Genomic DNA, 27234 nt, shown 5'->3' with positions numbered 1-27234 from the left:
GGAGTGGGTGTGGACCTTTTAAAGGTTAATCATAAGTAGCTAGGCTACTTGAGGGACTCTTACTATTTTGTGGATGCTAGGTCCTCCCTTTTAAAGAGCCCAGCCGACATTCAGAAAGAGTGTCAGCATTTCCGCGAAGAAACTAATAGCCTACACTGATTAAAGTCATCTTAAACGTAAGTTGGCTAGAAGTAAAAAGTACAAAGTAAAGTGACTCGGTGACAAACGTGGTCGTGAAATACAAATGACTATGGCCACCGAATTACCACCTCTCTGCTTAATTGACTTAATCAAGCTGCTCGTGAAACTAAGCCTAACTCCTTTATCATACATTTTAAAGGAATGATTATATTAGCTCTATATCATTAGTGAGCATGTGGCTTCTTACCGTGGGAGCTTTCCATTGCTACCCAATCCACGTGTAGAACAGAATATCTTGATGCCCTGAGTTTTAGTACTTCTTTTCCTTCCCCACCCGTTAGCATTGTTCTTCTACTCTCCATTGCCCAGGACATAGAGGCTCCATGGAAGAAAACAGCCTGACAAAAATATTTATAGACACGTGTTAGGGATGCTAAGTATTTTCTGTCTAGGATTTCCAGTTTAAAAAAGATTCCAGGTATATGACAATCCTTGGTACAAAGGAATAGACTATCACCACCCATGGTTGGTCAGTTTATCAAAGACATCAGTGAAAGCTGTAAATAATAATAATGATACATACCTTCCCTTAATATTTTATTTAAATTTAAAACATAAAAAATAGGCTTTCATTTGCCGCTTGTTTTAATGTAGAATCAAGGCCTTTTCTTTGACCATGGATCTACTGTTTCGTTCTTAGGTAAAACACCGTAATGCCTTGTTTATGATTTCCAATGCTGGTTTCTTTAAAGTGTAGCCAGAACTTGAATACAGCAGTCTGACTCTAGAGTGGGTTCAGCACTACCCCCAGCTAGTGATCTTTGCTGCTCTGACCAGGGCTCCATATTGATGACGTGAGGCAAGCAGTCATATATTGGTTAAAAGATGTCATATTTTGAGGCTGACATTCACGAGTACTTCAGAAATATAACCTGCCCCCAACTAATTGTACACATTATCTTAATAGCTTGAAATCTGCTTTTCCCTGGATGACGAGACTACAGTTGAGTCATTCAGGAACTTACTGAAGAGAACAAAAAGTGTTGAGAACAGAGGGGAAAAAAAAGAAAAATTTTCAGTATGAAACATCATGGGTGAAGAACAGTGGCTGAGTGGGAGTTTCTCAAAATTGTATGGAGTGGGAAAGTTTTGTGTGTTCTGAATCCATTCCACATTTCAAGAATCCCTACAGACAAAGAAGTAATGCATTCTAGTGATATAGAATTTTATTTTAAAATAGGTTGGACTATATTTTAATTGGTATGTGTGTGCGTGTGTGCGTGTGTCCGTCTCTCAATCTACACTAATATATCAAATAAGAATCTCATTTTCTAAACAGCTGCTGGGAAAATACACCTGTTTCTGAAAGTCTTCTGTGAAGATGCTAGAAATCTCAAAATGCCATATTCTGCTCCATTCAGAGAAGGACTAGGACTGTAAGAATAGGAAGGCATAGAAAGAAATACTGCAAAATGCAACCCTACAGGGTTTCCTCTGCCCTCGGCATGGGAGAAAGGCATGGGGGAGCTATAGATTCTGGCAGGAGCTGCTGGGCACCTTTGAAAACTAAAGATAGAATCAGTAGGGGGTCATCTGAGACAAATATGCAATGGGAGGAAACTCCAAAAGCCTCAGCATTAAAAGGAGAGACAGAGTGGGGACCAAAACGAAGGGGTAGATAAGAGAACAATGGCTGTGGAAAGCAAAGTGTATAGGGACTGTCAGTGCCCAGTGGCTGGCAGCTATCAGAATGCAACCCACTGGGGAAAGAAGATGTCATTCCATTGTAAGTCACAGAGGAGTGGCCGTAGAGGGAATATTGTTTCCAGAATCCTTGGGCTCAAAGCCTGGAGCCAAGCAGGAGAACAACACAAATAATTAAGGGAGTAGTGGAATTAACTTACAGGGAATTCTTTCTACTTTTCTTCACCTGGTGAGATCAAGTGTGGTATTCGTTTCACATCAGATAGGTCTATTATCAGGGAACTGTATCCTGTTCTGGCAAAAGATGATCTAGTAGATTTTTTCCATTCCCAACTTTGAGGTTGTAACAAATTATGTATAGCTTGGGAAAGTGATGCACTGGCTCTGCTGCATCAGGGGCATATTTAAAAATATGTAAGATGAATAAACCTCAAGGAGGGAAAAGAAATGCGGGGGAATGTGTTATAAAGGGAAAAAACAAAAGCCAGCCTCCTTTGCATTTATATGGAATCTATATAGAGAAGAAAGTCCAACCTTCTATCAACTCCAGGTCATTGATGTTAGACTTTTTCTGGGTTTGTTTATTCTTTCATAAAAATGTAGCTCATATTCCAAACCCATTTTGAGTAGCAAATACCATACCCAATTTGCAGATGGAGAAATTGAGTCATCGAGAAGTTGTTTTATTCGCATTCAAACAGAACAAGTCAGTGAAAAAGACAAGAATATGATACAATTCTCTGGCCAATAGAATAAAAACAGAGAGTGACAGGTCTATAGAGTTACATCAAATTCAAGTTGTAAGGAATTTTTCTTATGGCTATACTTTAGTCTATAATTTGTCACTCAAATATCACCACCCTATAATTATATTAATGAAACATCTCTAATCGTTTACAGAGCACTCCTCTGACACTCCCTTAAAGTGTACATTAATGATTGGATACTTGACACGTTCTTAGGCTGCTTTGGATCCTGTCAATATTTGCTGTCAAAAAAACCCATTTAGGTTCCTGGTTTCTTGAGTGATGCTTTAAAGATGAAAAAGCATCAAGTCGGTGAGTTAATGGCTCATTTTTCAATGTGGCTTTTCTTTGACACCTATTCTGGAATTATCCATTTTGTGTGCCCCTTTTTAAAGGCCATTCTCAAAGTGTAAGCCTGCAATTTTAGAGCTAGTTTCAAGAATTTGAGAGTGCTTAGAGCTGACTTTGGTCCAGTGCAAAGAGCTCTTTGGAGAGGGGTTTGATAGAGTAAAAAGGTCTGTCCCTAAGGTCAGGCAGCTTCGATTTGGAATCCTGGCATTCCTTGCACTGTTCGTGTGGCATTGAGCAAATCATCTAACCTCTTTGAGGCTCAGTTTCCTCATCAGTAAAACAAAGATGATAGTACAAACCTCAGAGGTTTGTTGTGAGGATGCAGGTGTCGTGACCACCCAGGCTGAATCTTGGGGTTTGGGGTGGATAAGGTAGTTTGTGGTGGATGGGGCGGGGAGGTGGGTAGCTACTGTCCCATAACCTCACCACCAGGTTGAGATGAAAGCTAGTCTCAAAGCAAACTCTGCCACACACAGATGTTTGTTAAACACACATTCATTAGCAAGCAAGCATAAAACCATTCATAGTCTGTCTGTGAGCTCGATGAAGCCTCAGGTCTTGTCCCTTTAAGTGTTCTGAGTGACTGCCACCTTGCATAAAAGGTTCACGTGAGGCAGGTGGGGCGATTGGATTCTGTTGCCCTTGGTTGGCAGCAGCCAGCTGGAAATCCTCATTATTAATGGCTCGAGATAGGCCCACATAGGGATTATTCCTCAATCTTGGTCTCTGAAGACGCAAGCTAGAGGCAGCAGATTCTTACACTCTGTTCAGCAGGGTGAGGATTGTCTCTAAAATATTTTAACCAATCTACATATCTTAACATCCTTTAATTTCATCAAGAAAAGCCATTTCTAATGCCCATTCTGCTATTTCACCTATTTTTGACATTACCTCAAAGATCGAAACCTCAGGTGTTGGTGGAGCTATGGCTAACAGAAGCACTTGGAATAGCGATCTTGGGAATGTGGTCTTTGTGATGTTTTACCACCTAACAGCCCAGGAGGACAAACTCCCAATTAGAGCAATAGAGTTCCCTAGAGTTGAAGTTTAAACCAACCTGTGCATATAAAATATAAAGTAGTTTAAAGTAAATTATAGACACCTTAAACAATAGGCAGAGCAAACATTTTAAATACATATTAATACTCATCCACTTAGGGCTGATCTCTTGCAGTCGTTGTCAGATTGGGTCCCCAAGTTCCAAGGAACTACTCATGGCCCAGGACTTGGGGGAAGCAGATGGGGTTCTGGGCTCCCTCACACCTTAACAGACGTGCTACACCAAACACAGCAACTCAACCTCCACCTATATTGCATTTTGGATGTTCTCATGACACTTTACTTGAAGGAAAGGTTTTGTGGCTAAGAGGTTTGAAAACTATTGACCCAGCCTAACATTCACATTACAAATGGCAAAGACGAGACCCAGAGCAGTTGTCACTTTTTCAAGCGCAGAGAATCTGTAGCAACTCCTAGCAGTGGGCTCTTCTCACTACCATAAGCCACCCATGTACCATGGAGAGGCTATATGCATTGCTAAAATTAATCTCCGAGCAGGAAAAGGTGGTATTCCCATAGCATGTGCTTTGCCGAATATATCATCCTGGATGACCTTTATATGTTCCCTTACTGAAAACTACAACCTACTATGGAGCACACACACTTGATTAAATGCGTTAGTTTAGCAATAAGGTCTTTCAGAAACAATATTTTGAACTCACCATTTGGAAGATGCTACCTATAGATGCTTAACAAATGGATCGGGGTGGTGGTGACCTAACTAAACTTTTAACTGGTTAACCTTCTCCCAAGTAGTCCCTATATCGACTTTTCCCTTCTTTCATCCAAACTGTAGTAATGGAATACTTATTGGTTCAATATAGATCATCTTCTGTGGCTCTTATTAACATTATTTTGATCTTATTTCAGGACCCTTAATGATATTTCATCCAATCTAAGACACGGTCAATTGTAAAATACCATTATATTATGTCCTGCTAAGAAATAAAACAAACATGTCAATTGAAATTGTAGATACCATTGGTTGTAAGATACCTTCTGATTTCAGAGATATTAAAAGAGGTGTATCTTGGAATCCATGAAGTATGCTACCGTATTTGCCACCACATAAGATATAGTTTTCCCGTTGTCTTATGTCTCCTCCTCCTCCCACTCTAAGACACCTGATATTTCCATTAAGCAGAGGAATAGCATAGAAGGCTCAACCTTAGGTTTTCCAAAATGCTTCTCTCTAAAATTGTGCTGCACTAATATTTTAGCATATATGGTACTTACTGATCAAAAATACTTCTTGGTTCATTGGCTCTAGGAATGGTGATGTACCTTTCTTGTTATCTACCACAAACACTTTGGATCTGTTTCCTTTCGGTGGGATCAGAATTATTCTAGTACGGAAGGGAGTTTTAAAGTCCCTAGGTAGAAAAAGTCACTTCCTGCTCTCAGGAGCCGAACACAGACCCGCTATGTTGCCTCAACATGGACACTGGATACTTCCTATGTCTTGAGTTAAACATTCCCCCGGCAACAGAGCTCATACCAGGCGGTTCCAAATGGACCTTACCACACTTCCCAATCATTTTATTTGGTGTGGTATCCAAATCATCCAAACTGTGGCATAAGGTAACAAAATATTTTGCTCCTTTTACTCAGGTGTCATTTTCATGCATAACATCAAAGTTCAATTTTAACTTTTCAAGCCCACATATCCAATTACTCATAAGACAATGCTTTATCTTAAGTGGAAAAAAAATTGTGTTCTACCTTAAAAAAATATTTTAATGCTTGTTTTATGTGAGTGATACTATTGGTTGAAGATGTTTTTGGTCTGCATTAAATATTCTTGCCTTTTGATATCAGATGAAATATAGAAAAAACTCAAATTTACGTATGCCCTTCCCAAAGTTCAAATTAGTGTTAGTATATTCCTCACATAATCTAACTTTCGGCATATTTCATGTTTACCAGAAGGTATTTTGTGTTTACTGCTGATGGAGATTAGTATGTTATCTTAATAAAGGACAAGATTCTATGAATTGCGATACCAATGAACTTGACTTTCCAGCATTCTCCTTACGCACTGACTCACACAGTGGTGTGTTGGAGAGAAGGTAGAAGAATGTCAACTACAGAGACCTAAGGAAGTGCTGGGACAGCCACAAGACATTATGGCAAGGAGGAGGCGGTTTAGGAGGTATGAGTGCCCCCCTGCCGTGGTAAATTTGAAGGAACCTGAACGATGGCTAAGGTGTGGGGTGGCTTCTGCGATGCTGTTTCCTCCTTTCCTATCATTATATGCCCCTTCCTCATTACAGAGAGAGGACAATATTAAGCACCACAGGAGGACAAGAGCCAAAACAAACTGTCTTCAAATTCTTCCATCCAGTGGGGAATTATGAAATCACTGCGCAGACCTAAGGATGAGTACCAGAAATCTGTAGTAAATGGAAGTCGAATTTTCCTTTGCATATTTTTATACTGTCATTACAGCAATTTTATTGAAGTAAGAAGCTTTAAAGAGGTGTACTTTTCAGATGCATTTTTCCTCACAACGATTACCGTCTCAGAATGTCATTGCAATTTCTTACTTTTCTTGAGCTAAATCTTACCTGTTTTCTCTTATAGGCAAATATTAATATTCCAATGGGAGCCTTTCGACCAGGAGCTGGGCAACCCCCGAGAAAAAAAGAATGTACTCCAGAAACGGAGGAGGTGAGGAAAACTTAGCTGGCAGAGCTCTGCACTGTCTTTCTCCTCCAAATCCTGACTAGAGAGGGGCAGAGGCGAGGTGAGGGTTGGCTCTCCAGGACAAGGGAGGGCACAAAGGGATGTGAGTCAAGGAGTCATCATGTAGTAGAGACATTTCTTTGGTTGTCTTGCTCAATCAGCCATGAAACACACTGCCCTTCACTTCCCTTCAGCCGAATTTAAGTGCCTGGCACAGTTACTTAAAGATGCTGAATTTAACATCCAGTTTGTTGAATGGTTGTGTGCCTGTGTATGTTTGTGTGTGTGTGCGAGGGGAGAGTAGCCTCTTGGATGCTCTTGGTCCGGAGACAGTAACTAGCTTGGTAAGTTTTCACCCTGGAGCTTTTGTTGACCTGAGTACAATGTATTTAGTATAGCTTCTGATGAGTGGGGAACCCCAGTGGGAGCGCAGGTAATAATCAGGTTAAATTACTTGTGGATTCAAACAAAAATCCCCAATCTCTGGGTAATTCCTTTGAAAAGAGGACTTTGCAAGGGAGTATATCAATTTCCGTATTTTCTCCTCCCTCTAATTCTTTACCTCTCCTCCAAATTCAAATACCCAGTCTTCTGAAATGGTGGCTAACATTAACAATGAACGCAATTACTAGGGAAGAGCTCCCTCCCCAAATGTTTATATTTCTTCCCCGCTCATCACTTTTCTGATGAAACCTGGAAGGTCTGATTCTGGAAAAAAAAAAAATTATGGTTTTGGAGCATGTCATTAGCACCAGACAAGGAAAATGGAATTAAATAAAGCCATAGGGCAAAGCAACTGTATTTTATTGTTTTAAAAAGATGGAAAGGCTTTTTTAACTTTTGCAGGTGACATTTTTGGTATTTGCCCCAAAGAAACACCTATCACCATTTCAAAGTTTCCAAATAGAACTTTGGTTGTCCATCATCTAACCTTTTTTCTGTAAATAATTCCTGACGTGGTCCTACGTTACTGGTTCCAGCCCCCTATCAATAGAAAGATAATTTCTGAAAGGAGAAGATGGAGTATTTCAGTGACATCACCAAGTTCTGGAATTTCAGCCACTAGGTCACCTTCAATGAATAAAAATTTTGAACATGCAAGTTGAAAAGACCCAGCATACCCTGGTATGGTATACCTGGCATAAAGCATACCCTGCTTTATGGTATATAATCTCAAGTTCTGATGCTGCTAACTTGGCCATCCAGTTAACTCATGATCATGAGCTTTCCCTCTGGGACTGTGGTCAAGTATTTCTGAGCCTATGTCTGCAAAATACAATCCCCTCCATTCCTCAGAGGGTCACTCTGAGGAAAGAATCAGTGATAGAACCAACATGGCATAGCCTAGCAGGTTTTCAATAAATAATGTTCATTGATTGATCTAATTAGCCAATTTTCATGAAGGACTCCTTGGTCTATTATTTTGCATGTTGTAAGAAAAAGGCATGAGGAAGTAAAAGGGAGGGCAGTGGAATTCTTCCTATACCTCCATTTATCTGTAACTAGATTTTCTTCCTGTGTTTCTTCTTAAGTTATGTCTGTCACTACCATGACAATCAGTTAGAAGATAGCTTGACCCTCTTTTCTCACTAAATTGACTGATGTAACAGTTGTTTTGGAGTCTTGCATCTCATTTTCCATCTGTGATACAGGTGGCCCTCTCCTTCATACAAGTGTCCCAGTTGAGGGACTGGGAAAACACTTTGCTCTCACTCTTGCCATACCCCCAATATGATGGTTCCAGCACATTGTAAAATAGCCAAGAACTGATGGAGCCTGGTTTGTGAACACCTAGTTTATGACCAACCACACACACAAATGGCCAACCAATATTCTTCACAGGATGGAAGGGAGTGAGGTAGCCACAGAGATCCAGAGACCCCAGGCATGTTTATTGAGCTGACCTACACCTTTCTTATGGGACTCATGGGTCCGGAGGGTGGAGTTTAGGGGTTGTACTCCCTTATTGTAAGGCCAGAAATGAACTCTCAGGACTTGTGGGGTCTTAAGGAGGGGTGGGATCCAATGACTCAAGTTCTGGCCTGGATCTTAGAGTAAGTTTCTCATGAAAACATTGTAAGCAGAGAAGTTAGGCAGCTTGGCTTAGCTACAAGGTGGGTTAACTAGGATTTTGTGGCCTCACTTGAGGTCCCAGCCACCTTTTGTGGCATAGTTTGAATGGGAAAATGGAATCTGCATTTTTCTTTCTTAGATTTGGGATTTGTTACCTAGCCTTGCATTAAGATAATCACTGCATAAAGTGGAGATCATAACATACCGTCCCTGACCAGAACAAGCCACCTCTATCACAGCCAGTAGCTCCCCCATCTCGATCCTGACACCCTCTCAGACCTGAAGAAGAGGATATACCCCAGCAGAAAGCCAGAGTGAGCCTTTTAGCTGGCTGACAGGGCCTGTGAGCACTGTCTGGGTCTCCGGCCCACCTATGGTCTCTGTGAGCCCTTTGCTCTTCTTATAGAGCTAGGGTGCACCCTCTATCCACTAGCTGCAGCCAAAGTGTGGCAGGTCCCCCACACAGAGGCCTTACAGCCAAATCCTAATAAGCATGGCTGGTCTTTTGCATAAGAGAAGGCAGCCCCTTGCTTAAAGTAATTTGAAGGGTATTGACAAGCCCCTACTCTGCGTCCCAAATCTCTTTTGACTGAAATTCCATCATTATTAAGCCACAAAATAGCACATTGGAATTTTCTGTTAATTATTTCCCTCTCCACCTGGGCCCTTTACACAATGCAAACACATGATTTAATTCCGGTCCCACCACATCCTAGCCGTGTGGCTATGGGCAAGTTTCTTACCCCCTCGTGCCTCAGTTTCCTCAATTGTAAAATAGGGATAATGATAGGACCCCATTTATAGGGTGGATATGAGGATTGAATGAGTTAGTACGTGTAACTTAGAAGAGCTAGCAGTGTGTTTGTTCTTATTAAGACTTCAGCATTTGAACAGGAACGAGCACATCAGACCGTTTGCCCCACATAAGAGAGTTTAGGAGAAAACTCAGTAGGGCATCTGGTAGTAAAGAGGGAGATGAAGGCGACATAGCTAGAAAATGGTCCACCATTTTGCCAAATTTTACAAATACTCTGTCACCCCCAAGGGGAACATTTCCCTTGAGAACAGCCCTTCCTGAAACTGGGAATGGTGCTGGGCTTGACAAGCCTTCTCTCAAGCTCTCTTTATCTAAACCAAAGGCTATCTTTCACGTCCTGCTCAATTCAAATATCTACTCACAAAAGAAAAAAAAAGAACGTACTTATTAGTCAAATGAGGCCATCTGGAACCCTGCTTGTTCATGCTTTAATTTATTGTAATTCTTATAATAACATATTCATAGAAGAAATGGAATCTGGTTCCCATTACTTTTTAAAAGATGAGAGAAGGATCAGTTAAGAATCTGCACCACCACTAACCTCCTTCTTGAGTCAATATTATAATATCTACTTATTAAGTATAACCACTTATAATTTTCCATTATATTTGACATTGCCAAGTCAGGTGCTAAAACTTACCTTGATAAATAAAAAACACAGTGCAGCAAGGTTTTAATAATTTGAAAGTGCCTAATATTAAATATTGTCATCCTTTATCTGTGTGCAAAGGTTTATTCTGTGAACATACACAGAACATACACAGAATAAACCTTTGCACATCGACACATAACTACATATAGGCTTTATGTGTTAAATGTGCCAATATAGCACATTTTTATATTACAAAGATAGTGAATGTAACCTACCTGGGAACTTAACAGAAGGAATTGGAAACATTTTTCTCCTTCATGCTTCTTTATTAAGATTTACCCACCTAACAACCATGGGAACATTTATAAGTGAGGAAACATTATTCATTTCACTGCTAAAAAACACTTTATAGCCTTGTTTAAAATCTCTTTCTAACAGCCTAGCAAAGAACATTTTGGAATACCTGGTCCTCCAAGTGGATGTTTAACAATTTTAATTATTGTTTCTAAATCTGTATTTTTATATGATGAGTGTGTATGCATGATGAAAGGAGGCCGATCCTATGGCTCTGTACATTGACTTGGGGAAGCAATATTTTCCGGATATTTGCAACAGGTACAGTCTGCATTGAATAACTTTATCATTTCATGTGGGTGACAGGCTAGCTATTTCATCAGCGCTGTGCCAGATTCACAGAAAATGACTATAGGAAAAACCATTAGCCCTTAGTAGACTAGCACCTCAATATTTTAAATTTCTACTCATGCCCTCAAATAAGCAATTTAAAAACACTTCTATAAAGGGCATGTCTACCAAACAATTGGTTAGAGTTTGGGAAACTTGAACACTTTCTTCTCTTTACCTTTCAGTTCTAGCCTATTTGAGAACTAGAGGTAGGAACCAGATGGCAGCTAAAGCACAGCATTGCTTTAATCCCCGGGTGACAGGGATGCCTCGGTAGGCTGGCACCAAGCATGGGCATAAGTTGAATCCGAGGCAAAGTGCGGTTTCTTATTCCTTTTCCCTGGAATTGTATTGGTCCACTCAGTTGTTGGCCGAGCAGCTGGAACTCTGCCAGTCTCACATCAGGACTGTGTTAGTTTGGGTCCTCCAAGAAGCAGACCCAAAGATGGAATTCAATGTGCAAAATATTTATTGGGGAAAGCACTTGTAAGGAAAATGGGAGAGTCATCAGACTGTGATGTAGATGAAGGAGAGTGGGACAGAGGGTTGGGCAGAAGCATCTTAGACCTCAGTGCTATTCTAAAGAAAATTCTGGAGCCAAAGTCCCTCCCAGAGGAGTCTCATGTCTCCCGGGAATGGACCCGCCTTGGGATCTTGTGGCACTCAGTCATTGGCTATGAGCAGCCGTGGGAAGCGTGACCTCAGCATGGTGATGGGCAGGTTTCAGGGCAAAGCAGCTGGGGCCGTCATTCAATTACCCTCCCTGCAGGAAACTGATCCGAGAGGTGTGTTCTCGTGGCTGCCACCGTAATCAAGTGTTCCTTTCAGCACCTTCCTTCCAGGGCCGCGGAGAACATGCCCCCAACTCTAGCAAATAGTAGGAATGAGCTAACAAGCAACTTTCTTCTGTAGTAATGAGTTGGAGTTCTAGGAGCGACACAAAGCAACTGATCTTACTGTCTTATAATCATTGTTAATATGTGTGATTGGTGTATGTACATAGAAGCATAGATTTGTTACTATGGTACATTCTCAGGATTAATCAGCTAAACAACCATCAACAAGTAGGCATGTTTGCTTCTGTACCAGGCATTGGAGGAGCCACAAAAAAAGGACAGGATATGGTCTTGCCCTAAAGCTGAAACAACATAAAAACATTCAATGATAGGAAATTTAAAATACTTTTCCAAAGCAGGAGGGGAGAGCTGGGCCTCCTCTGTTGTTCCATCCCATCGATATTCAAAGAGGTTTTGTTTATGTCAGTTTCAGTTTGTTTATGCTTCCCAGAGATGTCATTGGAACAAAGGCTGGCAGCCACTGCACCCCAAACCAAAAATTTGAAAACTCCTGGACTAAGTCATTGTTAGAGCCAGCCGTGCACTAACATTCTACAAATCTCTGCTGTTCAGGCATATTATGATCATACGATACCAAATTAAATTTGATCTCGTAAGATGCTTCTCTGGGAAACACAACTCCTTCTAACCAGTGGTAATTTTTTTTTAAAGATTTTTTATTTTTTCCTTTTTCTCCCCAAAGCCCCCCGGTACACAGTTGTGCATTCTCCGCTGTGGGTTCCTCTAGTTGTGGCATGTGGGACGCTGCCTCAGCGTGGTCTGATGAGCAGTGCCATGTCCGCGCCCAGGATTCGAACTAACGAAACACTGGGCCGTCTGCAGCGGAGCGCGCGAACTTAACCACTCGGCCACGGGGCCAGCCCCTAACCAGTGGTAATTTTTATTAGTTATCAGATAGTGAACAGCACTCTAGCATTTCCTAAGTCATGTGGAAATTACTTGTTTTCTTCTTCCAACTTTATTCCACATTCCTCTACAAACTTCAGGAGATCTTCTTGAAACTCTGAGGGTGTCAACAGCACAAGAGGAAGTCACTCTGCTAGAATTATACTCTGAAATTATTCTTGCTTTAATTTTTTTCTGGCTCATGTCCATGACCCAGGGAGACCAAATGTCATTTTCAGTGAGCTGCATCTCTCTTCTTTCTTTTTTTTCTCTTTAGGGTGCTCCTCCCACCACAGAAGAGGAGAAGAAGCCAATTCCAGGAGCGAAGAAACTTCCAGGACCTGCAGTCAACCTATCGGAGATCCAGAATATTAAAAGTGAACTGAAATATGTCCCCAAAGCTGAACAGTAGTGGGAAGAAAAAAGGTAAGTGAAAAACTATTTCCTTTGTGCCCAAAAGATGACTATAAAATGGTTTAAGGAAGCCTTCCATAGAAGGAGTCTAGAATTCCAGAAGTGTTTATTAAGTATCAGGGCCTTCAAGTATGTCTGGTGCAAAGGTTTTCTGGTACATAAAGCCAAGCTTTGGGGCCTATATTATTCCATGTCCAGTTAGAGAGCCATTGAGGATGTTTGCCTGCCATCTCCTTTCTGATCACCTTCTTAGTTGGGGAAGGATGGGGTTGGGAGAGGAAAGATGCTTGGGAGGGGGCCTTGAGGAACGTTTATCTTGGGGTCCCTCATTCCATGCCTCAGTTTCCCCACCCAGATGCCGCAAAGATCAATGAGCTATTCCTGAGCTGGAGGATCAGAGGAGCAAGGAGCTAAGGAGGTTTGGAGGTGACCCAGCTGTGTGTAAAGTAGACCAAGAGGACCCAGTAATGACTCTGGATGTGAACTAGGGAAGGGTAGACTCAAAATTGTACCTGACACCCAAAGAGGCACTGTAAGCAGCGCCTGTGACCTTATTTTCATTTTGACTGGATCTGTTCAATAATCATCCCCTGGTGAGGGCTCAGCCCCACCCTTCATCTGCAGACCTGAAACCTGTGGACTGGTATGGAAATTCTGCCAGCAGTGGGCTTGTGGAATTGGCCAAAGTCATCACACTTTCTCCTATGAGACCCTGGGAGCAAATCTTCTCTATCCAACACGACTGAATCCCCCCATGCACTGTTTATTCTATTTCTTAAGCAGAAGTTTAAGTCTAGATAAGAGGAATCTATACTGGGAACATAAAACAGGTGTTTATCCAGCTGCTTGTCCATTCATTCATTCATTCATCCATCCACTCACTCATTTATCCAACCAATATTTATTATCTACTTTGTGCTGAACACTAGACACATTTATTAATCACTTACCATGTGCCAGATACTGTGTGAAGAGCGTTATATCCGTTGTTTCTGCTAAGCCCCATGATACCCAATATGGCCCCAATTCTTGAAATGAGTCATAGAGAGACTGATTTTCCCCATCTATCGTGCATCCTAAAGAGGGAGTCTGACTCCAAAGTTAGTGCTTTCACCTACTTGCTATACTGCTTCACCCCTTCCTTCCGCTGTACCTTCCAGATGGATTGCACACTCTCTGTGGGTGTTCAGGTGACATCTTCACATAGATGGTGGAGGCAAGCACAGCAATGGGGCTTCTACAGTGGGTTCTATGACCATAGAATGAATCCCAGGAACCTGAACGGGGACAAAGCGACATGAGCAGGAACTGACGCGAAGGGCAGTTACATGCACTTGTTATCATTTATGACAGAATGCAACCAATTAATGACTAAGCATCACTATACTCAGTCCTGCTTGTATTGCCAAGCTGAGATGAAATATTCTAATATGCTTGGGATGAAGCTTCCGAACTTTCTTGTGAGAAAGGCCGGAGAAGGGAAATTAACTTTTTGTAATATTTATTATCATCACCCAACCTGTTCAGTTAGACACATGAATTTTTAATGCAAACTTTAAAGGGTTTTGCTTTTATGAAATCCATGTTGACCTAAATCTAACCCTAGTTCCAGTTTCAGAAGAACTTGGTTTTGAAAATTCAAAGGAATGCTGTTTTAAAATTAGCTCAGAGAGGTTCTTACTGTGTTACTCGGCAGCAAGGTTGATTCTGTAGCCTTGGATCTATGGTTACAGTAACAGGGAACAATATCAACTCAATAAAATATTGAAAAGGTACCAGAGTATCCAGAGCAAATTTTTTGCTCCTTCATTTTCTCAGAGAAGACTTTAGTGATTCTTCTCTCCTGAACAAATTCTAATAATGCAAAAGCCCTCAGAGAGGCCAATTTGTCCTTATTCTACAGGAATATGAAAACCTAAGTTGTCAGGGTAATTGATTTGAATTCCAAATGAGTACAGTCATTGTTTTAAGCCAAGGAATGATCTTTCTTTCTTGTAGAAGAAGTATTAAGTTGGTGTGCTTTTTGACTCGTCAATTCTCCTCCTGCAAATATGTCAGATTTTGAGACTTCCATGGTCGTGGTTTGTGGTTACAGAGGGAGGGCATTTCTTAATATTAGTTGATTCAGTGGACTCATAAGCAATAAATACCCTGGACCAGCCATGATTTAGCCCCTCACTGGTTGGACTGACTTCCTCCTTCTTGGGCTACCACTTTGTCATCTACCCTCACCATGTATTGGTCAGTGATTTAATCAAACAGATTGTTGTTTGAAGATTGAGTGAATAAGTCCGTAATGCCAAACACTGTGAAAACTACAAGACTTAAGGCTCAAAGTCCAGGTTATAACTATTACAACACTTTAGACATATAAGACAGAGCAGCATCTCGTTCCAGCTGAGATCAGCACCGACTCTTAAGTGGGATTTCAGATTCTTTCCTTGCCCTGTGTCCTGGCTAGAACTGTTCATAGAAATTGATTAACAACATTACAGGACAAGAACCAGAAAGGCCAATGACTAGCCAGGATCAGGAATCATGGCTTGTGGCAAAGGACTTAGGGCCTGGACCTAATCAGGAACCAGAATTAGGCAACACAGAGACGGCACATACCGACTCAAGACTAAGAGACATGGGAGTATCGTAAATGAGGCCCCAATCCAAGCTGGAATAGGCACGGGGCAGGGAAGGTCACGCATACAGCCACATACCTCTTGGGATTCTCCTGGCTGTGATTTAAGGTGGCCAGATGGTGAATTAAGGTGATTTAAGTCCAGGAGCCAGATGAAGAGACAGGACCAGTGGCAATGTCTGAAAACCAAGAGGCTTCTGACCCTCCCATGCCTGTTTGTTTGTTGCATGCTCAGGAATCCCCCATGTCCACCGTCAGAAGCCACCATCAGTTCATTTGCTTGTTTCTCACCTCAGACTTCATGGACAGGGGTCTGGGGAACCTGGAGAACTGCTAAGAGCTAGTATCCAATAGACTCTGTGCCCATTCCTGCTCCCTCTCAACCCTCAGATCAGACCACAGGTGCTCAGTAAAGAACCTTTGTAACTAGGGTCTGTACCATGGGCACTTTCTTTATTCCATGCTAAGATATATAGATGTTCAACTTGGTCCCTGCTCTCAGGATACTTAAATCTTGATGGAAAGATAAAAATAATATACTTCAAAAGGTAGATAACAATTCAAGAGTTAGATAGCTCAATGATTCAAGATATCCCGTGGCTATTTATGACCCACTAACAAGTAGGCAGTAGAGATAACCAATGTTATGGCTTATGAAAGGGGGAACTCACAATGATTTGTGGTCAGTGACAATTTCAAGGAGATGGTAGGAATGGAATGGTTTAAACAGAAGCTCAGAGTAGCCTCTGGACATATAAATGTCCAGAGCATCATTAATGGGCTGGCCTGGTGAGACCAAACAGTTCCTCTAGGGCAATAATTCTTTGACTTTTGGGGAAGAGCAAAACAAGCTCCTGCAACCTGCCCACACCATCTCTTCTCTTTTTCCAGTGGTAAAATAACTCAGTGATAACAAAGAATTGGAGAGGAACAAAATAAGTATCAAAGTGGTAGCAATGCAGCAATTACAAGAAAAGTAATTAACAAAGATAATCTCTAAGAATAATTCTACAATTATGTTAATGTACACAAAGATAGCAGCAATTGAAAGCCCTGGGACCGATGAAGCACTAGCAAGAAATTGTCATTCTGAAGTTGCAGGCATTCCTTCTCTCTGTGTTGGACATTGCAGCATGGCCACATGTTATGTGGCAGCCAGACTTCATGATTATGCACTAAACTAGGGTTTCAGGAAAATGCTAAATTGTAGTGATTCTTAATAACTCACTTAGTAGCTTTTGCCCATGTATATAAGTAAAAATCTATCAAGTTAATCCCCATTTTTCTCTAAGAACTGAGGAAAGCACTTGCATTTTTGAATCAGGAAGTCTTTTGAGGTCCCCCAGTGGGTGTTGGACCATACTTTGAGAAACATTGCTATAGGGAAATAAGTGAGAGTGAGTTGGAATGATCTGCAACTCCTGTATACCCATATGCAGCCTCATGATCTTGTTAGTCTCTCCCCATACCCCACATGAGCCGACCAGCCTTGATTTGATTCTGGATTTTGTAGATTTGAAAAGAATCATTATAATGCCCTGTTGGGGGAGGTGTGCCTTCTCCCTCCAGCACTCTGCCCCGTCCCTGGCACCTTCTTTTTATTGTTGTCACAATACTTACCAAAATGATGAATTGATTTTCTTGTTTGTATCTTCTTCATGATGCCAGGATATGACCCCTTAAAGGCTGGGGTGCACCTGATCCATCTTGAGCACACAAAGCATATCTGTAGAATGTTACTGGTGCACTGACCACAGCAAGTCTGGTGCCCCCTATAAATGTGTTCTAGTAGACTTTCCAGGTCCTTGCATTCTCAGGGAGATTACTACTTGAAAAGCAAAACTAGTTTTTCTCTCAAGGGCTGAAGGTAACATTCTCGACCAAGATCAGTAAAGGGCTCAAAAATTTGACTTTAATTCATTGATTATAAAGTTATTCCTCTGGGAAACTGAAAAATTGGGGAAAATGTCAAGTTTGGCTCATAGTCCTCCAAAGGGGAGAAAAAAAACATGTAAAACCAGAAGAAAATAATTTAATTTTCAATAATTCTTTGGCTTTATTTTTCAAGGAACATCTATGTCCAGATAAGACATATTTACTAATCAACCATCCAGAGAGATGCCATCTCTGATCGAGGAGAACATAAAGTGTTCATTACTCTTAAATGTTAAGCATTATGCATCATGGTCATTCCTGCTGATTCAAGGGCTAATTTTGAGAGTGTTGGCGGGAGGGCAAATTGACGTACCTAGACACTTGATGAAAAGTGAATTTAGCACCTAACAAAAGACCTCTAAAATACATGAAGCAAAAACTGACAGAATTGAAGGGAGAAATACACAATTCAATAATAATAGCAGGAGACTTCAATACCCCACTTTCAATAATGGATAGAACAACTAGACGGAAGATCAACATGGAAATCGTCTTAGTCTGTTTGGGCTGCTATAACAGAATACCATGGACTGGGTGGCTTAAAAACAACAGAAATTTCTCTCTCACAGTTCTGGAGCCTGGGAAGTCCAAGATCAAGGCACCAGCAGATTCTGTGTCTGGTGAGGGCCTGCTTCCTGGTTCATAGACAGCCATCTTTGTACTCTATCCTCATGTGGTGGAAGGGGTAAGGGAGGTCTCTGGGGTCTCTTTTATAAGGGCACTAATCCTATTCATGAGGGCTCTGCCCTCATGACCTAATCATGTCCCAAAGGCCTCGTCTCCTAATACCATCACATTGGGGATAGGTTTCAACTTATGAATTTTGGGGGGAAATAAACATTCAGTCTATAGCAGAAATAGAAGACTTGAACAACACTATAAACCAACTAGATCTAACTACCATCTATAGAACACTCCACCCAATAACAGAGGAGTACACATTCTACTCAAATGCACATGGCATGTTGTCCAGGACTGGCCATATGTTAGACCATAAAGCAAGTCTCAATAAATTTAAAAGCATTGAAATCATGTAAAGTATGTTCTTGGACCCAATGGAATGAAATTTGAAATCAATAACAGAAGGAAGTTTGGGAAATTCACAAGTTATGGAACTTAAAGAACACACTCCTGAATAACCAATGAGTCAAAGAAGAAATCACAAGGCAAATTAGAAAATACTTTGTAACAAATGAAATGAAAATAAAACATACCAAAATTTGTGAGATGCAGCAAAAGCAGTGTTTAGAAGGAAATTTATAGTTGTAAATGCCTATATTAAAAAAGAAGAAAGATTTGAAATCAATAATCAAGCAATCGAATCAATATTAGCAACTACATATTTGGGAAACATGTCCTTTATCATCTTAGAGTAAACTTAATCGATATCTACATAAATGGCAGATGATTAAATTGACGCATGAATGGAAATATCATCCCTTTCAAATGGTAAAATGTAATTAGTTTTAAAAATCTATTTGCATAAACACTATAAAACATAACAGAAGCTGAGAAATAAAAAGTAATCACCTTTAAGATCACCATTTTAGCTTAATACTCACTTTATAGCTTCCCTTCTAGTCTTTGCCCCTGGGTTTACATATGGGGTACAATACAACAAAGTTGCTAACAATATGAGATTTGGGGTCATGAAGACTTGGTCTCACCTTCTACCTTTGCAGCTTTGGGCTCTGTGTCTCTGTTTCTTTGTTTCATAAAAAGCAGAAAATGGCATCTCCCTCATAGGGTAGTTGTGAAGGATTAGGGAGATGTATTTTAAACAGTATATCCAGGCAAGTGCCTAGGATCGGGTAATTACTCAGCAAATGGGAACTGGTTCTCCTTTTACTTTTTTCTTACATAGCATCATTCATAGCACTGTACAGTTTTGTATCTTGCTTTTTCCACTCTACATTTTCTCATAAGAGTGTTTTTTGTGTTGCTTTCCAGGCTTCAGAATTAACGTGACTTATTTCTCATAGTCTTTGACTTATCATGGTTTCATAACCTTTTTCCTCTGCCAGTAGATGGAGTACTGATTTATTGTTTTACATAGAACTACACTTGAAAAAAAAAAACCAACTTCTCCAAATGTCTTCTCTGTGGTTTGCTGGAAATTTTTTGCCCTCAATTTTGAAATGTTCCCTGCTTTGACCCAATTACAGAAGCTTTATTCAGTGTCTTTGAAGGAAATGTTTTTATGCTGAGATTTTTCACTCTCTAGTGAAGCCACATTTCTTTTGATTTGTGATGTTCTTTTCTTTTCTTCTGCTCCCCACTTGGTTAGGATAAAGATGAGTTCTGCAGTGGTTCTGAACTGCATCAAGGTCTTATTCATTTGTTTTCCTGCCTGGCAAGGCTATTGTTCTAGGCCCTGGTTACAGCCTGTGTGGGCATAAAGTACTCTGAAGGTGAATGTGAGGAGCCTTAGAGCTGATTGTGGCAGTTGCTTTAAGAGCCTCTCCACAGCCAACACACAGAAGCTACCTGGATGGTTTCTGCTAAAACGGAGATTTTTAAAAAATTTATTTTTTATTTTTTTAATTGCAGTAACTTTGGATTATAACATTGTATAGCTTTTGGATGTACATCATAATATATTTCAAATTCTGTGTAGATTACATCATGTTCACCACCCAAAAACTAATTATACTCCATGCCCTCACATGTGAGCCTAATCCCTCCTTTTGCCCTCCCCCCTTCCCCCATGGTAACCACCAATCCAATCTCCAATGCTATGTGTTTGTTTGTCGTTGTTTTTATCTTCTACTTATGAGTTAGATCATACAGTATTTGACTTTCTCCCTCTGACTTATTTCACTCAGCATAATACCCTCAAGTTCCATCCATGTTGTCCCAAATGGCCGGATTTCATCATTTCTTATGGCTGAGTAGTATTCCATTGTGTATAAATACCACATCTTCTTTATCCATTCATCCCTTGATGGGCACCTAGGTTGCTTCCAAGTCTTGGCTATTGTGTATAATGCTGCAGTGAACATAGGGGTGCAGGTATCTTTATGCCTTTGCGTTATCAAGTTAAAGCAGAGATCTTGAGGACCTAGTATGTGAATTCTCAAGAGGCAGCTGGAATTGGTGAGAGAGCTTACAGGGAGTAGACCTGAGACCAGAGAAGCACATCTGCTCCAACCAGTTTGGTGGAAGGCAGAAGTGATTCAGGACCCAATTCTGTAGAACCTTGTATGCTGTACACACAGATTTCCATGGGCTAAAGGACAGTTACGACTGGCATTTGCTCTGCTCCCAATGCAATGGAACTCATTACCCTATCTCAGTGGTTCTCAGGGGCCAGGGTGTGGGAGTTGAGGGGGAGGCAATATCTGGAGACAGTTTGAGTTGTCACAACTGGGGGGAGGTATGGGCTGCTACTGTCATCTAGTGGGGATAAGCTAGGGATGCTAGTAAATGTCCCACAGTACCCATGACAGTCCCCCACAACAAAGAATTATCCAGTTCCAAATATTAGTAGTGCTGAGAGTAAGCAACCTTGATTTATCTACCTGAGAGGTTGATGTTGGGACCAACTTATTGCAAATTTTCCTGTTCCAAGCAATTAATGCATTGCATTGTACAGAAATCAAAACATTAATAAAAAGAGAATAATTAATAGCCCAATATTTATAATTTCTTCAGAGTAATAAGAGACAGGAATAAAGCACTCTTAAATATGATTCTTTTGTCAATTAGTAAACTAAATATATTTATGGTATATGGTATATATAGAATATTCCTGAGCTATAGTATTAGGCCTTAAACACAACTATATTTTATGGGGTTTTTTTTTCATCTCAAATGTGTCAGAAAGCAGTAGGTTATCTCAGCAGCTCAAGTATTTTAAAATATTAATGTTAAGCATTAGTAATCATCAGCACCAACATCAATGCCGTCATTTTTATTGTCATTACTAGCATTTATTATACGCTCATGATATGCCCCACACTGCACCTTGTGCTTCACATACTGCATGGGGTATATACTATGATGCCCATGACATTTATGGGGGAAGGAAGGCTAAGAGAGCTTATGCAACTTGACCAAGGTCATCCAGCTTGTAAGTCACAGAGGTGAGATGAACACTGTCATCTCATACTCTACAGCCAGTGCTTTTAGTCACTCTCATTCACTGAATTCTTTTTTTTTTTAATGGAGGAAGATTCACCTTCACCCTGAACTTACATCTGTGCCAATCTTCCTCTCTTTTTTTTTCTTGAGGAAGATTTTCCGTGAGCTAACATCTGTGCCAATCTTCCTCTATTTTGTATGTGGGTTGCTGCCACAGCATGGCTGACGAGGGGTGTAGGTCCACCCCTGGGATCCAAACCCATGAACCACTGCCACCAAAGCAGAGCACATTGAACTTGATCACCATGCCATGGGGCTGGCCCCTCACACACTGCATTCTTTAAAAATGTCCTTTCAGTTGTAGTCTTCCAGGCTTTGCAAATATTTCACTGTGTTAGGTCAGAGTAAAATAAGCAAAGTCTAAAGAGACTGCAGAAACTGTCACCTCCACAAAGAGGTCACACCACAACTCTGACATGTTGGTTTATTCATTTGTTCATTTGTTCATTTATTCATTCATTCACTCATCCATTCATGCATGCATGCATTCATTCATTCAACAAGCATTTATTAAGCATAAAACATGCACCAGGTATGAGGATATCAGCTTTGGGGATTCAAATATGAACCAGACAGAGTATCTACCTGGCTTAAGTTCATGCAAAACATTGCAGGGAAGCACAAATAATTTGCTCTTTTTAAGGGTCTTAAAAAAAAGGAAGGGTTATTGTCTGTAAATATCAGAGAAAGCATGAAAGAGAGACAGAGTGAGAGAAGGCAAAGAAGAAAAGGAAAGGAGGGGAGGGGGAAGAAGAGGAGAGGGGACAGAACAGCAGCTATTGTGGGGGTGCTGGAGATGACATGGACCTGGCCCAGTGCTGACAAACTGCAGCAGAGGGACACCAGGCCTCTGCAGAGCCGCCTTTGCTCCCGGGATGAGCGAGGGCTTGACAGGTGTCTCTGTGTCATCATGAGGCAGCCGTCTCCTACCCATGAAGCCTTTTTTCTCATTCCCTCTCATGCTGTGTGCAGCCCACGCAGAAAACTGGGGAAATGAATTCCAGGCTGTCTAATCAGGCTTGGCTGCATCGTGACAACGCTGCTCGTTTTCACTCCCTCCACACATTGTGGCATTTGAGAAGGAGAAGGAATCACAAGGAGCACATCAGGACTTGCACATTTAACTTGTACTCCCTCATCACCGCTCCCTGCCTGTGAACTGATCATTCCACACCCTCTGGTTTAGGGCTTTATGCAGATGGCAAGGTGGTGGCTGCTTTAATCCCAGGCAGGGTGGGTCAACTGGCTTTTCACTGAGGGAAATTTCTATTAAGCAGTCGACAGATTGGAGTCGCTTTCGTCCAGGCAGGTGGCACAAAGGCGTCTCAGAACAATTCATCTTGACTGCTGGAAAAATAGCAGAAAGCAAGCCTGTCCTACTGCTTGAAAGTCGTTGGATGCCTTCTGTAGAAAGGACAGTGGCACTTCCTTCCCCCTTGGAAGGCATGCAGCAGGCCCAGCCAAATCCTTAACAAGTAATACACATTTTACTGCCTAGCTCTCGCCTAATCCCCAATTTTGAAAACAAATGATAGGAATCATGGCTGCCCTTTAGTTTCAGAGGCAACAATTAATTCCTGAAAACTTACCAAATGGGTTTATTAAATTCTGAGTGTTCAAACATCCATTTATTCAGACTCAATTAATTTTCATTTCCTAATCATTTTGTACATGGGCTACTTGGAATTTACCTTGGCTGAATTAACCTTTTTCTTCATAATGTAAGTTAACAGCATGACCTAGATTTAAATGGGAAGGACTGAAGGACTAGAATAAATTCACTCCTTTAGTAAGTGAACATCTGTGCACCTACTGTGTGCCAGGCACTGCTACTTTCGAGGTAAGCAACATAAGACAATGTCCCTCAAGAAACTCAGTCTAGTTGGGTGAGGATGTGAGAGGGGACAGCATATAATGGCTGCAGCAGGAATGAAGAAGAAACTAGATGCAGCCTTTGAATATAAGTGACAACGAAAGATTCTAGATAGGATGCTGGAAAACAGATATTCTACTGAAAAGGTTGAAGCATATAGCATTTAGAGGTGATTCAGACATAAGTCCATGCCCTGCCTTTGCTATTCCCTTGGTCTGTGATTTGGCATAATCGCTCTGCCTCAGTTTCTTCTTCTGAAAAATGAAAAAAATACCTACCTCATGGGGATGATTTTCCCCCCCACCCTAAGGGACATTCAGCAGCGTTTGGAAACATTTTTGGTTGTCACACCTCAGGGTGGGTACTATGACATGTAGCAGGTAGAGGCCAGGGATGCTTCTAAACATCCCACAGTGCACAGGACAGCCCCCCACAAGAAATGTCCATAGTGCCAAGGTTGAGAAACACCGAATTACCTAGTGTGTATAAAGTCCTTAACACAGTGGTAGCTATTATTATTATTAACTATAACACGGTACCATTAGAAAGAACTTAATTTAAGACACTGGACACTGGATGTGCTGGACACAGCGAGACACACCTGTGCTCCACTTCCAGCTCTGTTATTTTGTGACCTTGGGCAAGCTCTTGACTGCTCTGAGACACATCTATAAATAGGAATGATAATGCCAATCTTGAGAGGGGACCATAAAGACAGCGAGTTGACTCAGATGGAGCACCTGGCATGAAGTGGCATCCAGAAAGTGTTCATCCCCTTTGCTGTCCCCACAACCTGCCCATGCCCTCTGTCCTCAGCCCCTTTCTCCCCAGGGCAGGGGTTGATAGATTTTTAACTGAAATACTCTCTAAAGAGTAGCTCTGCGTGTTTCCCCAGGGACTATGAAAAAGCTCACTGAAAATGAAAACCCATTAACTGTCTGGGACTAACAGGCGCTCACTGAAGCACTTGTAAGCATCCGGAGGATCTCTTTCTCAGCCACCACCTACCTTGAATCGTTTGAGCTTGAGCCAGTTCGGGAGATGATTTCTCACCTGCAAGTGTCCTCTTTCTCCTAGAGGAGGCATTGCAGTCCCATTTTTCAAAACCTGCAGAAGCTCCTGCTTCCAAAGCCCTTGTCTCGAGACAGCAAAATTACAAATATTTCACTTGAGCACTTTCATTTTGCTTTGGAGACTTCAAAGGCTCACCCGCACCCCCTCCACCATTTTTAACTAGTAAATGCATCTGGTTTGTAATTTATGACTTTTCTCTGCAGAAAATCAGTTTAAGAAATATTTGGAGAGTCAAGCTACCACTCTCCTACTATCAAGGAAAAATGAAACAATGCATCAGCTACCATTTTCCTGAGTATTTCAAATGGGCTTGGTGGCCAAAAAGAGGCACCTCATCTTTTTAGCAGTCTTTTGTACACAGAGTATGCACTATTGGAGTCTGGTCCAGAAATTAAAACAAGACCTATGGCGAGCTAAACATCCAGAACTACCCTGGTTGCCTTCTCTCTGACATCCTGTCCTGGCCTATGCACCATTCACATCCAATTTCCACTGTTATTACTGTCTAGGAGGGTTCCCTCCCTCTCTCTGACATTACTTAATCTGATAATTAAGTAATGTCTACTTTGCAATAAGAGCGAAACAGGTAGGCAGCCAGTTATAAGTACAGGTGCCAAATAACATGGCAGCTTGGAGACTTTGTGAAATGGCCACTTAAAGGGGAGGGGTATCACAAGCCAGGCAATGAGGAAAGAGAAACTTATTTGGGGTTTTATGGCAAAAACCAAATCATATCTTTTAACTAGAGGCTAATAGTAGCAATAATATTAACATGCCCTTGCACTTGATTTTGAGAATTCCAAAGTACTTTCATGTTCATTCTCTCTTTCAAGGTTCACAACAGTTCTGTGAGACAGGTAGGCAGGAATTGAATTTGCAATTCATTCTTACGTAACTTCCAACTTCATACAGGGTGGAAGATTGTGAGATATATCATCATCTCCCTCCAGAGAAAGTTCATTTTAAGACTATTAATTAAGCCTGATTAAGTCCATCTATAGAAAATGGGTGTGATCCCTTTTAATCAGAAAGTAGAATGACCAGGCAGTCTGCAGCAGGTGCTAAGGAGGGGTTACTTACAACCCATGCTGTGGGCCAGAATTGAACAGATAATGGTGGTGCTTACAGCCGGAAGGACTTTTCTCACTGACGTAAAAAGATAGCTAGGATTCATCTACCCACATCTATCTATAGGCATATTTCAAAGGAAATGTACTATCTCAATTTCCATCTCTGTTTACTGGGTTTTTGGTGCCTAATTTTTAAAAATCACAGTGTCCTTTATATACATATAAACATGCCACACACACACACACACACACACACAGATTTGATCCCAGATTTGAAACTCAGGTTGAAATGTCTTTAATTTCAGAAAGACCAGGTAGCAAACGAATGCACCTGGGGAAACTTTTACTTTAAGATGCCCCCAAATAATCACCCTAAAGGTCAACTCTTCTGGAAGGCTCTCCATTGTCACCAACAACGGAGAAATGGCATCCAGACTCCCTGCAGAATCATATACGAAGTTTACTGCTGGTTATCTGTCAGGGGAGAGAGAGCATGGGAGTCATTCTGAGCCAAATCCAATCCAATTATGGGCCAATTATAGACCTGCTTCCATTGCCAGGAGCAGGACCCACCACCAACGGAGCTGGTCTCAGAGCCCCTGGCTGGCAGGGACTCCCAGTGCGTGGGGAGAAGAGTGCGTGGCCCAGATAAGACAAAACAGCTGATAATGCTCGGGGACCAGCACAGATGGCAACTGCAACTGCATTAGAATGGTTCCTGAACCTCCTCACCATCTCACTGCCATCCCTTCATAATTGACTCCAAATTTGGTTTTCCCTCCTGGGTGGCACCCTTTCTCACTAGGTAATCAAATTATGTAATGCCAAGAGGTGGTAGCCAGGGCTTCACTCCTGTACTTGGGGTCAACCTGCTGCAATCCTGCAGTCTTAGCTACGGTGCTAACTAGGAACACAGTGCTAACTAGGAACACAGTGCCTGGATACCTGCATCACCACTGACAACCTCACTGAACACGTAGGAGTTAAAATACCAAGAAACTTAAGTTAGAAACTTGTGCTAGGCAAAAATAAAGCTATCTCTATTAAAAATCAAAACAACTTTGTGAATTTTGGCTGGCACTTCCAACTGACTGAGATCATTTCAGGTCCACATTCTAGCATCCAATACTGTAGTTATTCCTCAGCCTGGCTTTGCATGTCTGATCTGCTACTTTGAGAATAAACTTGCTCCTCTCTTTAACTGAGATCTTGAGGAGAGTGGGGGCAAGGCAGCACCAAGGACAGCATCCTGTGGGCTACAGCAATGGAAACTCCTTAGATTGGCCTAGAGTGGTGGTCCTCAAACTTTCTCAGGCAGCAGCATCATCTAGAGGGCTTCTTGAAGGTTTCTGGGCCCCATGCCCAGAGCTCCTGATTCAGTAGGTCTGGAGTGGGCCAGAGAATTTGTATTTCTGACAAATTCTCCCAGGCTGCTGCTGCTGGTTTGGGGACCACACTTTGAGAACCACTGACCTAGAGCCATCAATCTAGATTGTTTA

The 27234-nt window shown here is 41.4% G+C and overlaps 1 protein-coding gene across 5 annotated transcripts in view; it reads left to right on the top strand.

Moving 5' to 3' along the window:
- SMPX (small muscle protein X-linked) overlaps window positions 1-27234 on the top strand; it is a 128177-nt gene that overhangs the window by 84474 nt on the left and 16469 nt on the right. For all 5 annotated transcript variants that reach the window (XM_070257240.1, XM_070257239.1, XM_001492037.5 and 2 more), the window contains 2 exons: window positions 6585-6671; window positions 12872-13020. In XM_070257240.1, the coding sequence (XP_070113341.1) occupies window positions 6585-6671; window positions 12872-13006 (222 nt within the window). In that variant the 3' untranslated portion in view covers window positions 13007-13020. The remainder of the gene's footprint in view (window positions 1-6584; window positions 6672-12871; window positions 13021-27234) is intronic.

The sequence above is a fragment of the Equus caballus genome, chromosome X (assembly GCF_041296265.1).
Source record: "Equus caballus isolate H_3958 breed thoroughbred chromosome X, TB-T2T, whole genome shotgun sequence".
In the NCBI taxonomy this organism is placed as follows: domain Eukaryota; kingdom Metazoa; phylum Chordata; class Mammalia; order Perissodactyla; family Equidae; genus Equus; species Equus caballus.
This window is presented reverse-complemented; position numbering and strand designations above follow the sequence as displayed.